The 15,983-nt window shown below is 34.9% G+C and overlaps 1 protein-coding gene and 1 long non-coding RNA gene across 3 annotated transcripts in view; one reads left to right on the top strand and one right to left on the bottom strand.

The window, feature by feature from the left end:
• Positions 1–15,983, top strand: part of LOC141376109 (uncharacterized) — a 607,180-nt gene that overhangs the window by 425,171 nt on the left and 166,026 nt on the right. The window lies entirely within an intron of this gene.
• man1a2 (mannosidase, alpha, class 1A, member 2) overlaps positions 1–15,983 on the bottom strand; it is a 214,567-nt gene that overhangs the window by 51,131 nt on the left and 147,453 nt on the right. For both annotated transcript variants that reach the window (NM_001256622.1, XM_005167537.5), the window contains exons 5-6: positions 14,206–14,324; positions 6,229–6,309 (exon numbers count right to left, since the gene is read on the bottom strand). In NM_001256622.1, coding sequence (NP_001243551.1) covers positions 6,229–6,309; positions 14,206–14,324 — 200 coding nt within the window. The remainder of the gene's footprint in view (positions 1–6,228; positions 6,310–14,205; positions 14,325–15,983) is intronic.

Below are 15,983 nucleotides of genomic sequence, written 5' to 3'. Positions count from 1 at the left end.
CAATAAAGCACCATTTACTGTAACACCAACTACAACAGTTTGTTAAAAAAATCTACAGTAAATTTAGTTTGATAAAATCTTCTGAAATTCAGTTGACCAAAACTAGGCTAAAACAAAACTGATTCAGAAGACTAAAACTAGACTAAACTAAAGTGGAATTTTAGTCAAAGGACTAAGACTAAAACTAAATAAAATTTTTTGTCAAAATTAACAGTAGTAGAGCCTCTCCACTCTGATAGGCCAAATGGCCCAAACTGTTTTGATTGGTCCATCAATTACTGAAAAACAATTACCATATCTAAAGCTCTGGAGCAGGGGTTTTCAAGCATGAGAACATGTCAGGGGAGGCGCAGGAAAAAATATAATATAATAAAAATATAATTATTAAGTTTATTTATTATATGTATCTTTTATTGTATTTAAATGTTTTAATTAAACAAAGCAAAAAAAAATAATACGTCAAATATAAGAAAACCTTTTTTACCCAGAAGGCCATAGCTGTGAATTCGCTTCTGTTTGGCAAGCCCGCCAATACAGGTATATGCCTGCTAATACAATGGGTCGGTTTCTGAGACCCCCCGATTCAAAGCTGTAATGAAGTTTACGGCCCTTTGGCCGCCGGGAAGAAGGAGGCGGAGAACCGACGCAGTTTTAAAATGATTTATTAATAACAGTGACGGCTGCTCCTCACGGAGGCTGCCGTCTAAACCAAAACAAACGGAAGGCAGCTTCTCACGGAGACTGCCGTCAAACTGAAAGCAAAAGTAAAATATGTCCGGGCCCGATCCTCTCTCGGCTTCCTCTGCCATCGGTCCTCCTTTTATGATCCAGAGCTCCTTCCGTGGGATCCGAGGCAGGTGCGCACCGCAGGTGTATCCACTTACGCGGTGGCCTCACTCCGTTCCCACGGCTCTCGGCCACGCCCCCTCGCCACAAAAGCCTTCAAGTTCAGGGTTTAAACCCAAAAGACGACGATATAATGATCAGTATTTGAGTTTAGGATTTACGTGGACAGGACCAGCTGATGAACCACGACCTTTATGTGTGGTTTGTCAAAATATTTTGGCTAATGACAGCATAAGACCCGCTAAACTTCGACTGTTTTGACTGGGATGGACAGTTCTTGCATCTGTTTTATTCAAATTGAACCATCATCCTAGTTTTAAAAACGTTATATTAAAATACTTGTTATTACTCTGTAAATAATTGCACTTTCATGCAAATGATGATAAAAGTGAGTTAACAGTCTGACATCTTTCTGTGTCTTTATATATACTGTATATATATATATATATATATATATATACATATATATATATATATATATATATATATATATATATACTGTATGTATATATATATATATATATATATATATATATATATATATATATATATATATTTGTGTGCGTGCGTGTGTGCGTGTTTGGGAGGAGGGGGGCGCCAATAGATAAGTTGTGTCAAAAGGGAGGCCCACTGTCTTAGACTTTGAAAAACCCTGCTCTGGAGGAAGAACTAAACCACTGAAACAATTAGTTGATCAAACCGAACCTCCATTGCAAACACAACTTGAACGGGATATTTAATTATTGGCAAGGTAGAGAATAATAACCAATCACACATTTCTGTTCAGCGTGTGGATGCTATGACCAATAGAATGCATTTAGTCACAGCTGAAATTGCATGAGTTTTTACATTTAAAAAAAATAACCATGCACAGCATACTTTTTACTGACTAGATGCCATAAATAGATATAAATGCCCAGCTAATCCAGATGTAATTTAAAGATTGGTAAAACTCATTTAATCCAATCGATGTTTGCCAGCGGCAGTACAAGAAACACTGGTAAACTTGAGCCTCTCTTGTCTGTAACATTAATAAAGTAAGTATCCTTTCCATGTTGCTGACATTGCTATAGTTCTTTTGAGTTTTTTCCTCATGAGATATTCCTACATTCGTGTTTAATGTTATATCCAATGTTGATAAATAATGTTTACTGAATTATTTTAGTGTTATGTGTGTTACCACGATTGTGTTAGGAGTTTAGTAGCATCTTCAATAATTTAGTCTGTTTCTGCTTGTGGAAAATCTGTTTGAGCTGAGCATTGGTTCATCATATGTTTCACTGATCATCACCTGCTTTTGGTGGTGTTTTTGTCTGTGTATTACAAAGGTATAATGCTGTAGAGGCCTGAGTGATGCGGACATCAATAATCAAAACTGCTTTGATCAAGAACCACTTTGATCAGAGAACCAAAAATCCAAATCAGTAAAAGGAAACAAATTTTCAATCAAACATGTAAAAAAGCATCATATTTAGAGTTAAGAGATGATGTTTAAACTGTACCCTCCTGAAAGCCATATGTAGGAAGCTCATGGGACTAAGAATTAACATGCTGATTCGCCACATTCCAAACCAAGGACAATACCTCAAGCTCTCCTTGAGGCCAGAACCATCAGATAATTTAAATATCCAACACACTACAATTCAACAGCTACACTCTGAGCAGTTGAGTCTGATAATGGTATGAGTTTGGACAGCATCAACCTTCCCATCTCAATTTACTTTTTTTTTTTCTGTATAGTCCAGCTAAAGTCAAGTTGTGCTGAAAAAACAACCCAACTATATTCTTTTCATGCCTCTAAGTTGAACTACAACACTCTGCTCCATCGGACTGACCTTCTGAGACGTCTCTCCAGTGAAGAACAGACCACCAGCAAACCCACATCAGAACACAGCAGAGAGAATCCCCACAACAAACAAGAAACGCATGTAATGCCTCCATATTAATGCTGAACTGGTGCATAAACTAAGACATATGACATGAATGTCTTCTTAAAAAACTATAGACAGGCCAAATGATTACTGTTGGTTCACTTGGTTTGCTCTCAAAGTTTGTATTTTCTTCACTTATAGTAACTCTCTTAAATTCTTCCTTTTTTCACTTTTTTGTTCTGCATTTTCTGTAAATGTGCATGTGTATGTGTCTGTTAAGCCTAGTTCACACTACAGGATTTTAAACATCAGCAGATCGCTGTGCCGTTCACACTACATGACTTGACTTTGTGTCTTTTAATCTCTGTGGTGTTCACACTACGCAACACTCTGTGAATGATCCACAAGAGGGGGGTCACACACTACATGATCTGACAACAACTCATTCCCCATCAGCTCATTCAAGCTACCAAACCACAGCCAATGAAATTTTGAGGGAGGAGTCGTCAGACAAAGCTGAACACTATTGGCTGCTTGTGTGCTGATTACATCACTGACAGCGTTTCAAGCTTTGGAGAAAGCATTTAAAAACATCGTCAGATCAGCTGATTTATGAGCGGATTAATCACTCATCTGCAAGGTTCGAGTGGATAGATACACAGAGTTTTTAATTTTTGTAATTTTATAACTCTTTGAAATAAAACTAACATATTTATAACACCCTGCCGTTTTCTAACTATCAGTGTATTTCTTTCTGACATTGTTATTTTTTTTTATTACAAAACAGTAAAGAACTGAGCATTTCTGCCTTAAATTACCATATTGGTTAAAATGACTGCATGCATGTCTGATACTTTTCACTGTGACTTTAAATATGTGTGCATTTTCTTGCCTGGCAACTTTCTGCTAACATAAACAAAACCTTCTGATGGCAAAAACATCAATTTACTTCAGGTATCTTTCAAAACAGCATATTCTGTGCTGTGAAATAGCTCCTGTTTGAAAGTGAAAATGAAAGCCAAGACCTTTAAGTGTTTTAGTATCTTAACTACATATTTATAGGCTGTATTACCAAAAAAAAGATTATATTTTTAGGGTAATGGTGTCATTAAATATGATGCCAGACATTCAAAGCTTAATTTTAATATCTCAATAATAGCTTTGAATGTAAATATGATGTGACAATATGGCGTTTTATATGAGAACGGTCAGAATGAGCAGTATGGTAATTCTAATTTTAAGTTCTAATTCTAGTTACAGAATTCTAGCTCCACGTTAATATATCCTACTCTCATGTCTGTGTTAACACAGAATGAAGCGAGTGCTTTGATGCCCATTCTGACCAATCACAGATGTTTCTGCTGAGCTCCTGAAAACACAGGCATTCAGCTCATGCTGATATGCTCTCTCATTGGCTGCAGCTCGTCACTACATCTGACCACACGTGGGGTTGAGTCGGCCGACTGCTCTGGAATATTTAGCATGCTGAATGTTGGATTTCCGTCTGCGAGGTGTCGCTGACACGTCAGCGAGCCTCGTTGATGCGTTGTTTAGTAGTTCACACATAAAGAGCGGCAAACGCCGAGCACCCGCAGATTTCTTCCCGATCACAGCCCGATCTGTCGGCGAGCTCGTTAACTTCCAAATCGGGCTCAAATCAGGCTTAAAATCCTCAAGTGTGAACTAGGCATTAGGTGTCTGGGCGAATTTGTTTGTTTGATTGTAAAGAGTCAATTCTTTTAGAATCCCCCTTTGAAAGGGCTTCAATTTTGGCCTTTTAACAGTGTCCCCAGAATGTGTCTGAGAAGATTCAGGTCAAAATACCTATCAGATCATTTATTATACCCTGTTGAAACTGACTATTTTAGGGTCGGAGAGAATTGTAGCTGTTTGCGCCTGGGCCTTTAAATGAAAAAAAGCTGGTTTTCCCCGCCTATTCTTGGGACAATTAGTTTCATAGAAGGATAATCATGGTCAGATGTCAGGATAAACACACAAAATGTTATTATCAGACATGATGAAACAGAACTTCTCAAAAATACCACAGTAAGATTAATGAGCCACACACGAATGCCATTACAATTTTTGCGCAGACACACATTTAACACGTTGTGCCATTTTTGCCTCTCTACTCATGTAAAATTTGACAGGATGCCCACCAAACATGTAAATCTGCTGCTGTATAGACATCCATTATAGCTTATTTACTTTACAAAACCAGATTTAATGTCCTCAATCCAGGACTCCTGTAGTGTGATCGAAGCAACTTTGCTTATAGTTGTTTACACTATGCAGCTGTGCTGATTCCAGTGATTATGAATGACATAAAATATAGTTCAAAATGCTATAAAAATATAAAATGTACCACTTACTGCTTCTTAAAGTGTAGGCTGATCACAGAGAGTTGAAACAGATCTTTTAATCCCAGTTTTTTTGCAAATCCTGTCTTGTGGATGTTTAAACCCGCTAATACTGAGACTATTAGCTATTGGTAATACCAAGACGTTAATACATGCCTGTCCATCTATGTCTGTGGGCGGAGAAAAAAAAAAAAAAACTGCTACATCATGTTGTGGCGGGCTTCAAAATCGTTGGAATTTGGATCCAATTTTAATGTAAGGAAATTTAAAAAAAAGACTTTAGTTTATATCACCCTAATATTACTGTGAACACACTATCCCTACACAAATTTTAATTTTTCTAAATGTTAATTTTGCACAATAAGTGCTATTTAAATTTATAAATATTGCCTTTGAGCAGAATTAAACCGATCCCTTAATTTAAAAGATCCTAATACTTCATATGTAAATGTTAATATTTGTTGGTGTATTAACATTGCTTCAATATATTCTATATAAATATATTCTAAATGTTATCTCCAAATTTCGAATGTCTCTGCAAGTTTTTTTTTTTACTGTAAACTTTAAAGAATATTTTTGACAGTGCATGCTGTACTGCATATGTATAAAACATACCATAGTGACAGAACAAAAGGTCACTGGGGACAGAAAGAGGCAGTCAGGGGACAGACAAGCACAATGACTTTGTATGCAAGTGTGGCGCGTTCCACGTCCAGTATCTAAACTCATCTAATGAAGTGTGTGGAGCGGCGGCGAGGTCGTGCCGCATGGCTGCAGTTTAATTTCTTTGCATTTTCACCTTCAGACTAAAAGAAGGAGAACCCTGCGATATGCAGTGGTAGAGATACGCTGCCCAGTAATGGGGGTGGAGAGACAGGCTATTTGTGCCCTTGCCCATTAAAGTCCATGGGCAGATAAGACAGAAGGGAAGCGTTAATTAACATGGGCTTGCGAGAGGGGCGTTTATTTCCCCTGAAAAAGCCATTCTTAGTTCTCTGAGCCAACAGCGCTGCCCTAAGATGAACTCTCTCTGGTCAGATCTTCATCTAGGTGGCGGCCACTGCACATATCCATCATCTGGAATAACTAAATGGCACAGACAGGGAAGACACACACAAACCCGCAGAAATCAATAAACAGTGATAACGTACCTCCTGTCCAGAGAGGTAGTACGCAGCCAGAAGGCCTCCAATGAAGCGGATGTTGACCTCAAAGACAGATACTTCTGCGTTCTGTAGAAATAGAAAGGAAAAATTGAAGAGCACAGCAGTGATTGTCCATTTTCTCAGAGACCTTGCTTCCACAACTATTTTTCTCAAATAGTTTTTTTTTAACCACATAAGGGATTGCAACAAAATCTTCAACAAATAGAGTAAACCCAAGCCACCAGCAAATATTTCATGGCTTGATTTAAAAAAGCAGACAAGGGTGCATGTCAGGACTGCTTACTTTAAAAAATCAATAAGAAAATAACTTTTTAACCCCATGAAATATTGAAAACGATATTATCGAATACAATAACATCAATACAAATCTACTGGAATCAGTACAAGACCTTATAATATGGGGTCAATCAGACATTTCAGATTTCGTGTTCATAAAAGTTTAATTTAGTCGAAAACAGTTAAATTGTTTGAAATAGTAATATTACAGATGTGGCCACTGAGAATGTGCATTTTCTTCACACATCATGCTGCAATGTGTCATGCGCAGTCATGCGAAGGCCTCTTTTTCATTACATAATTATTATTTTTTTAATATCCACCAGGTGGCACAAAAAACAGCCAATTTTCCGTTGTCAAGCCAGGGCGAGCAAATTCCACCCCCCAAATCAAACAACCCGCCCAGGAGTGCGTTTCCGAAAATCATCATTAGCCAACTAACGTCGCAAGTTCCATCGTTATAAACAGTTTGTTTGGTGTTTCCCAAATCCATCTTTCCAACAAACTTATACGTTTACAACCATTTCTCTAGAGCTGTAGTTAGAAGCATAGTTCCTGGTTGTGTTCTATTCCCAGTTATCCCCCCTACAACCCATTCCTTTCGAACGTTCCAACATTTAAACTTGGAATGATTTCAAAACATTAAAGAATTTAAGTCTCTCTTATGTGTAATTTCACAGTTCAGTTTTAGTGATCTTCATGTGGACTTCATGCGCACCTTTTGTAGTGCCCTAAAATCATAGTATTATTCAAATAGTTACAATATTCATTTTCTTTAGCTTTGCCATGACAAAAATCTATATTATTAAATATAATTAAATAAATGCTTTGTGATGCATCATATCTTAGTAATACTATCCAACAGATTTTTTTTTTACTTTAAATTTTTTTTAATTAAAACATTTTACAGAACTAAACAGTCAGTGACCGCAGCAGTTATTAATATATATATATATATATATATATATATATATATATATATATATATATATATATATATATATATATATATATATATATAAATATAGGAAAATAATAATAATAATAATAATAAAAAGAAGTAACACTACCAGTAAATAAAAACAAAATTACAAAAAGACACAAACATTATTTTTTAAATTTCAAAAGTTACAGCTAGGAATACTATGTCCTGTTGCCATGTTCAGATACATAGTAACAGGTGTCCATCTTTGTTTAAAAACAACCAATTTCAATTGAAGTTGAGTAGTCATACAAATACTAAATATTTCCCAAATAATGTTAAAGAGAGCAAGGGAATTATCACTGTTTGTCTGATAATATTTTTTCTTCTGGAGAAAATTTTATTTGTTTTATTTCGGCTAGAATTTTAGCAGTTTTTAATTTTTTAAAACTATTTTAGGTACAAAATTATTAGCCCCTTTAAGCTTTTTTTTATTTTTATCTATTTAATCTATAATAAATTGTTAATAATTTTTAATTTCTAATCTGCCTAGTTAACTTAACCAATCTAGTTAAGACTATAAATGTCACTTTAAGCTGTATAGAAGTGTCTTGAAAAATATCAAGGAAAATATTATTTACTGTCATCATGGCAAAGATAAAATAAGTCAGTTATTAGAAATGAGTTATTAAAACTATTTTGTTTAGAAATGTGTTGAAAAAATATTCTCTCCATTAAACAAAAATTTGGGATAAAATAAACCGGGGGGCTAATAATTCTGACTTCAACTGTAAATTCCATTTTATATATTGATTTAAGTTTTTCTGTTCACTGTGCTTTTTTTGGAGGGTGTGGCTTCATCTAGTTTATTGTTATTATATTTCTTGCTATTAATAAATGTAAATTTAGTAAATATCTCTGTTTTTTTATTATATACATCCTGGGGTATCCCTTCAAGCAAGAAAAACGGGAGTAAAAGGTAGATCTAACTGCATAATTTTCATTACCTCAATCTTTACCCATTGCCGAAATCCCAGTAACATCGGACATTCCCAAAATATATGTGTGATTATTAGCTATACTCCTGCAACCCCTCCAGCATTCCTCTGACTGTGGACTGTTAACATATTTTGACACCATCAATGGTGTTCTACAAAACCTCATTTTTGTTTTCCAGTCAAACTCTTAAAGATTCTTTTAAGAAACATTTTTAAACATTTATTATTATCAGTGTTAAAAAAATAATAGAATACTATTTTGTATCAGTGCAAGTTTTAGGATTCTATAGGAATAAAAAGTTCATGAAAAAAGCATTGATTTTTTTAACAAATCTTACATAACATTACACATGTCTTTGTTCTCACTTTTTAGCAATTTAATCGTCCTTTTCTGAAAAAAAGTGTGAATTTACTGATATTTTTATAATACTCGACAACAAACTTTTAAATGGTAATGGAGGTAAAACACAACGCATCAAATATTCAAACAAATTGCCTTTTTTGGACTGGAAGTAGATTAAAATGTCTTCGTGGCAGAAATTAACAATAAATGTAATTTTCACTCCCAGAATCCAGCGGCTGTGCTATATATAATTCAAACAAACATTTAATCAGCTTCAATAATGTGCATGAAATATCTACTATATATCACAGATGCTCTCAAATGAACTTCAATTCAACATCAAAGGTAATACAATAATCTCCCAGTGAGACTGAAATAAATGCTGGAGAGGAGAAAGTGTGTGTTTGTATCATAAACATCCATCTTTATTTAAACCTTTATTTACAGAAAATTACCATCACTCAGCTTTAAACGCATGCAAAAACAAAGAGAGAGAGAGAGAGAGAGATATCACCTTTGCAAATACTGTAGCAACTACTCACTGTCAAAACACATACACACACACCTACACCTACAAAAACTAATCCAGACACAGAGAAGTTCAATGGTTTGGTACAAGCTCCCGAAATAGTTTTAGCCCTCTCTCAATCCCATAATCCAGCGCACCTAAAAACAGCACCTGTTTTTGTATAGCGCTTATGAAATATAAGCCTGTTTTCCAGTTCTGAACATAACGCTGCTAAAGCGTCTTATATCGATTAGGTTTTACACTAATTTGATAAGACAAGAACACGCTTTAACCAACCCCTTTCACTTAGCATTCATTTAGCATGTCTATTAATTTTGACAAAAGTGAACGTGCACCAGATTAATTCAGATATGACCGTTCCCTGACCAAGGTCCATTAATTCAGTTTTTGGTTTAACAGCTGCGATTAATGCTGATGGCAGGCAGCCTCATCCATCATCACAACAGAAGCGGAGAGAAAAGAGAGAGAACGAGAGAGAGATGCGTTTTGCTCTTCTGAGGGAAACAAAGGAAGATATTTTGAAAATGTATTTTGTAAATGCAATGAAAGACAGTGTTTCGGAACCCACTGATTTTCATTGTCAAGACAAAAACGGTGTTGTGTTTGGAATTTTATCATGGTGTGTCTATTTTCCTTTTCTTTTCTTCACCTATTGTTGAGTGAACAATCCACCCTCCAATTATATCCAGGCCTGAAGTAAAGATTTTTATATTTTAACTGAATATACAGTGGTCCACCCTTTGCGGACTCGCAGCGCATTGTGTTCTGTGTCCTGATTGGTGCATTGTGGTTTGCATCCTGATCACTGTCAATCAATTTCCACTGTGCCGTGCCTACTGTACAGTACAGAATGCGTTCAGCTTAACAAATTGACATAAGTCTTGGATTTCTAGCAGTGTGACTCTGAAATGCTGTGCTGTATGTTTGCAAGTTTTCTCCACAAAAAAAAAAAAAAAAAAAAAAACCCACCCTCAAAGGCACCTGATGTAGCACCTAAAAGGCAGAGGAAGATGCTGCCCATCTCACAAAAAGTTGGACTTCTGGACATGCTAAAGGAAGGTAATAGTTACGAGGCTGTAGTGTGCAATTATGAAATAAATGAATCTTCAGGTTCGCTACATCTGTTTTACAGCCTTAAAACAGCTATAATAATAAAAAAAAAAGATAACGCTGATGACCTCGCAGATTTCATCTATTGCGGCTAATTTTTAGAACGGAACGCCCTTGATTAACAAGGGACCACTGTATTTATATTTATAGTAAATATAGACTGCAAAGGTTAACAATAAAAACAAAGCTAATAAAAGTAAAGGCACACACAGTTCACCCAAGAGTTTAAGTTCTTTCTTAATTTAGTCCCCTGAAAGGTACTGTTGTTGATTTTTCTTTAATAGAACATTATTATTATTTTTTTTTAAACTGTGTTCTTGGTGATAAATAAAAGTTTTTTTTCCATGAAATGGAACACATTTATTAATGATACATATCAAAACAGATATTTTACATGTCAAACAAATAACGTGAATATGCTAGTACATTAAAAAAGTTTTTTTTTTTTTTTTTTTTTTTTACTTTTTGAAGTAGGGCTGCACGGTATTGGAAAAATCTTTCTTTTTTGTGTGATTTATATTGCGATATGAGCAGCACGTGTGCTATGATGAGTAAATAGCTTAGTTAAATCATTAAAGTTAAATTATTAACTTTGATTGGTTAATAACTGGAATAATCTTGTAGAGGAGTGAATCAAAGAAAATGCAAGAATAAAGAAATAAGATAGAGCAAAGATAAAAGTTAAATAAGTAGTAAAATAAGCACAATATAATAGGATATTATCATGAGTTTTTGCTCACAATAATGATAGATAATAATGATATCAGCAATGTAACACACGAAAACCATCCACAATATATCATGATATTTGTAAATGAAAAGGGAAAAATATTTCAAAAAGTTATAAGATGTATTTATTTTATTAACAGCACATATATTTCTTAGAATTTCAACACTGTTACATGTTTGATCCACCATTACGAGAAGCACCACCTCATCCATATCTCTATTTTGTCCTGTCTTTATTGAATAATCAAATGTCATGTAAAATGTAAACACTGTGCATTCTTTATTGCTGATCAACTATAATAATCCCAACTTCACATTGCAAATGCTGCGATGTGACTATTACGAAGGCACACACTGCGATATCAATGCTGAAACGATATATTGTGCAGCCCTAAACTAAAACTTATTTGATTTACAGATGAAATATAAACCTGCTACTATGTTTAATATATACAATTACAAAAAGTTTCATTTAGCTATTATATTTATTATCATTGTCATATTTATCATATGTATTATATTATGAATCACATTTAGCTTATTAGATTGTTAATCATGTGCAAATCAAATGGAGGGACATTTTGACATACAATTCAGATACACAAATCTTAAAATTAGGCCTACATATTTTTAAGAGCATTTTATTAAAAAAAAAAAAAAAAAACTGCAAGATTTAATTTTTATTATTATTTTTTAAATATAAAAAAGGGAAGCTTTTATGAACATAAAAAAAGCTATCATGAACATGATTATTGTATTTATTAATATTGAGTATTATTATTATTATAAATAGCGGTTAAATTTAATTTCTAAAAATATGTCTCTTATTCACAACAGTGCTCTAGTTATTTCACCAAAAAACATTAAAGCATGAATTATTTAGAGCAACTATTACATTTAATTTTTAAAGGAGTTTTAAAAGCTGAATTTTAAAATAAAGGCTCAGTCCTCAATGCCACACAATTCCTCTGAAATAAACCTAATAAAGAAACGTTAACGTCGACGTTGACAACAGCTCTGCTGATAACACTGTTGTGGAAACAGAGTATTGTACACACTTCACTTTCTTGCTCATGCTTTGCAGATTATTGCCTTCCACCAAAAAAAGATCCTTCCAACACCTCCATCCCAATGTGAGCCCTCATCGGCCAGACCCAACGGCCCAAGCGTGAGACATTCCTCAGAGCACACATGCTTTATAAGACACGCTTGTCCAAAAGTAACAGTGAGGAGGGGAAAGAGAAGAAATTAGGTCACCGCTCGAAAAGCCAAAAGCGATGAACTAAACATGCAGAGGAGATCTCAGCCACTGCGAGTCCAGCAGATCTGCTAATGGTGTTACAGAATGAGTGAAAAGTACCAACTACTGTAGGCCTTTGAAAAAATGTGGCCAATTCCTGGACCATACATGTGTGAAATATGAAATCCTATTTATTCCCGTCTATTTAGAAATTTATTTTAACCATGACTCCATTTATAGAAGTACTTCAGCAAATAAATATTGCCTACTTTTTACTCCCCCAGTTTATGTGTTAATAAACTGTATAATCATGTGAAATGCTTTACATACCCTCAAAAAATTATTTTATACGAGCTTAAACATCATAATTCTTGTAATTATTACGGTCACTTTACTTGTTTCATGTTCAATCCACCTAAATTTGTAAAAGACTAATCTAACTTAATTGTTTTGTGTTGAGACGACATGTTGTGCTGGAAATTGTGCTGGTATAACTAACAGGGTAGTGCAGTGGTGGGCAAACTCGATCCTGGAGGGTCGGTGTCCTGCATAGTTTAGCTCCAACACTAATCAAACACACCTGAACATGCTATTTACTGTCTTCAAGATCACTATAAATCTATAAGCAGGTGGGTTTGATTAGTATTGGAGCTAATCAAAGTAATATTTTTGACTAATATGAAAATGTTCATATGATTTATTTACATTACAGTTTGTAAAGTAATATTTTCTGTCTTTTAGTAGATATATTATATGGGATACTTGCTTTGTTTACCAAATACGTGGATCTAAGTGAATTTGCATTGCACACAAAAATAAAAGTTAAAAATGTATTGTTTTTTTTATTTCATATGTTAGGTTTTTAGTTAAGATACTCACAAAATCATTCCGCATAAATCCGCAGATTTTCTACAAAATTCTGCGCAGAAATAGTAAAACATATCTGCAGATTCTGTTTGGCCTTATTCATGAGGCTGAGCAAATAATCAGGAAAATTTCATTTTTATCCCTTTCATTTTAAGATATTAGAACTATAAATGAAACCAGTTAGAAATTGTTTGTCTTCAACTATTTTTCCATATGTTTGAATGTACTTAACATCAAAAAGACAAGAAGATGAGCTAAACATGCAAATAAGATCCCAGATGCTGCGAGTCCACCAGATCTGCTAAAAGAAAGGTGGCAGAAGGGAGACGGGAGTGAAACGACAACACACAGACACCAGAGAGATGATAAACCCAAGAGGACCATACAGCTTCCCCCGTATCTGATGCTGAAGACGACGGAAAAACAACTGATAGGGATAGAAACTGGAGAAATCCCATTAACGGGCGAGGATGTGAATGCAGACACAGGAGGAGAGCAGGAGACACGGAGCCCCTGGGGGCCACTCGCCGGCCCCACTTCGTTCTCTGACGTCTCTTTTGTCTGCCATTTTCCCCTAAACATCACAAGCTAATTCTGGAGGCAGAGCTCCGGTGGTTGGCATTGTTTCCATGGCGCCAGTCTCGTCTCCTGGATACAGCGATGTGCCACATCAACTCTCTCCGCACATGTTTTCCACCGAGTGCCACCGCAATCTGATCAAAACCGGAAAGATTCACACGCTGAGGATTCAAGTCTTTGAGGAGTTACGGGGTGTCGAGCGGCTGTTAATACAGCTGTGTCAGCCGCCTGCCAAAGTATACAGCTTACCGCTGTGAAATAACAGTGTTCTGAGATATCATCGTGTCTATAAACAAAAACAGACACATTTTGACTCCAGACCTACAAAGAGAAGTGTTGGTGGTTGTTGTGTGTGTCTTGGCCACTTACCACACTGAAATCCAGGTTTTGCTCGATCCACTCCTGGCCATCTTTAAACTCGTCATGAAGGCCCATTATATAAAGCGTATCCAGAGCGTCTACTATAGTGGCCCCCATCTGGGAATTACCTGCAGAGAGGATGTGGATGTGAGTATTGAATATGCACCAGAGCAATTAAGAAGAAAACAAACTTAAAGTAACATAATCAGGGCAGCCTGATGCAAGCGGTATTCATTTGCATTAGTGTGAAACTGGAGGAAAAGTGCAAAGGAGAAAAAGTTTAGATTCTTTCAGAAGTAATTAGCAGATTATTTTCAAAAAAGGCCTTTTACTGATCAAAGGTGACAGTAAAGGCATATGCACTGGAATAAAATACTGCTGGTTCAAATACAGTAAATGCTGTTCCTCTAAACTAAATGTGCTAATAAATGTTTCTTGAGAAGAAAATTAACATTTTAAAATAACTTCAGGCTGTTGCAAAAGCAATGGTGCCTTCACAAGAATAAATTATACCTTAAAATGTTTTCAAATAGAAATACAGTGGTCCCTCGTTAATCGCAGAAGTTTTGTAAAAAAAAAAAAAAAAACTCAAAGTCATCAACGTTCATTTTCAATTATAATAAGATGTTTTAAGGCTGCAAAACTGAATGTAGCGTACCGAAGATTCATTTATTCCCTAATGGCGCCCTACAGCCGTGTAACTTCCGCCTTACTTTAGCATGTTCAGAAGTCCAACTTTTTGTGCGATGGTTAGCATCTTCCTCTGCCTTTTGGGTGCTAATACAGGTGCCTTTGACACGCAGGTGCCTGTACAGGAGACACGGCTTGGAGGAGATTGATTGACAATGGTCTACAGCCAATCAGGACACAGAACACAATGCGCTGTAAATAAAAAACATTTCAAATTGCTGTGAGGCCGCAAAAGGTAACTGTGTTATAGCGAGGGACCACTGTAGTTTAAATTGCAATAGTATTGGTAAGCATGGAAGACAGTCAAAACATAAAAATAGATAAATAAAATATTATTGGCGCACAAATGTTTGAATGCTAGCATGATATATAGCCTCCTGAGATTATATTCAGATATAGTAATGGCTGTTTTTTTAATTTTAGAGAAACCAGATTTATGAATGAACCATTTTAGGTTTTATGAAAGAGAGTTGATGCTGCAATGATTGAATGCATGTATGTGTATATATACACTACCGGTCGAATGTTTGGAGTCAGTAAGACTTTTAAATGTTTTAAAATAAGCCTATCGTGCTCTTCAAGGCTGCATTTATTTAATCAAAAATACATTAAAAATGGTAAAATTGTGAAATGTTATTGCAAAGAACAAAAGAACTGTTCAAAAGTAGTTTATCATTTCATTTAATCATTTATTTCAGTGATTTTAATCATGAATTTCCAGCTTCGTTACTTCTTCAGAGTCTTATGATCCTTTAGAAATCACTTGAATATTTATTATTATTATTATTATTATTATTAATGGTAATAGTAATAAAAGCAACAATGACTGGAGTATTGATTTCATTTGAAACTACATATAAGAAAGCAGTTATTTAAATTTTTTTATGAATATTTAACAATTTAACTTTTTTACATTTAGTAAAGGCCGCCTTAAACTGACCCCAAACTTTTGACTGATATATACATTTACTTATTTATTTATCATTACTTTTTAAACCTAAAATGTTTGTTTGGTCTTGGATGAATGTAAACCAATTGTAAAAAACGATCCAAAAAGAAATAGCCTGTTTATCATTGTTACATTATTTTTCTTTGAT

This window comes from Danio rerio, chromosome 9 (genome assembly GCF_049306965.1).
Source record: "Danio rerio strain Tuebingen ecotype United States chromosome 9, GRCz12tu, whole genome shotgun sequence".
Taxonomy (NCBI): domain Eukaryota; kingdom Metazoa; phylum Chordata; class Actinopteri; order Cypriniformes; family Danionidae; genus Danio; species Danio rerio.
Note: the sequence above shows the minus strand (reverse complement) of the source record. Positions and strands in the feature narration are given on the sequence as shown.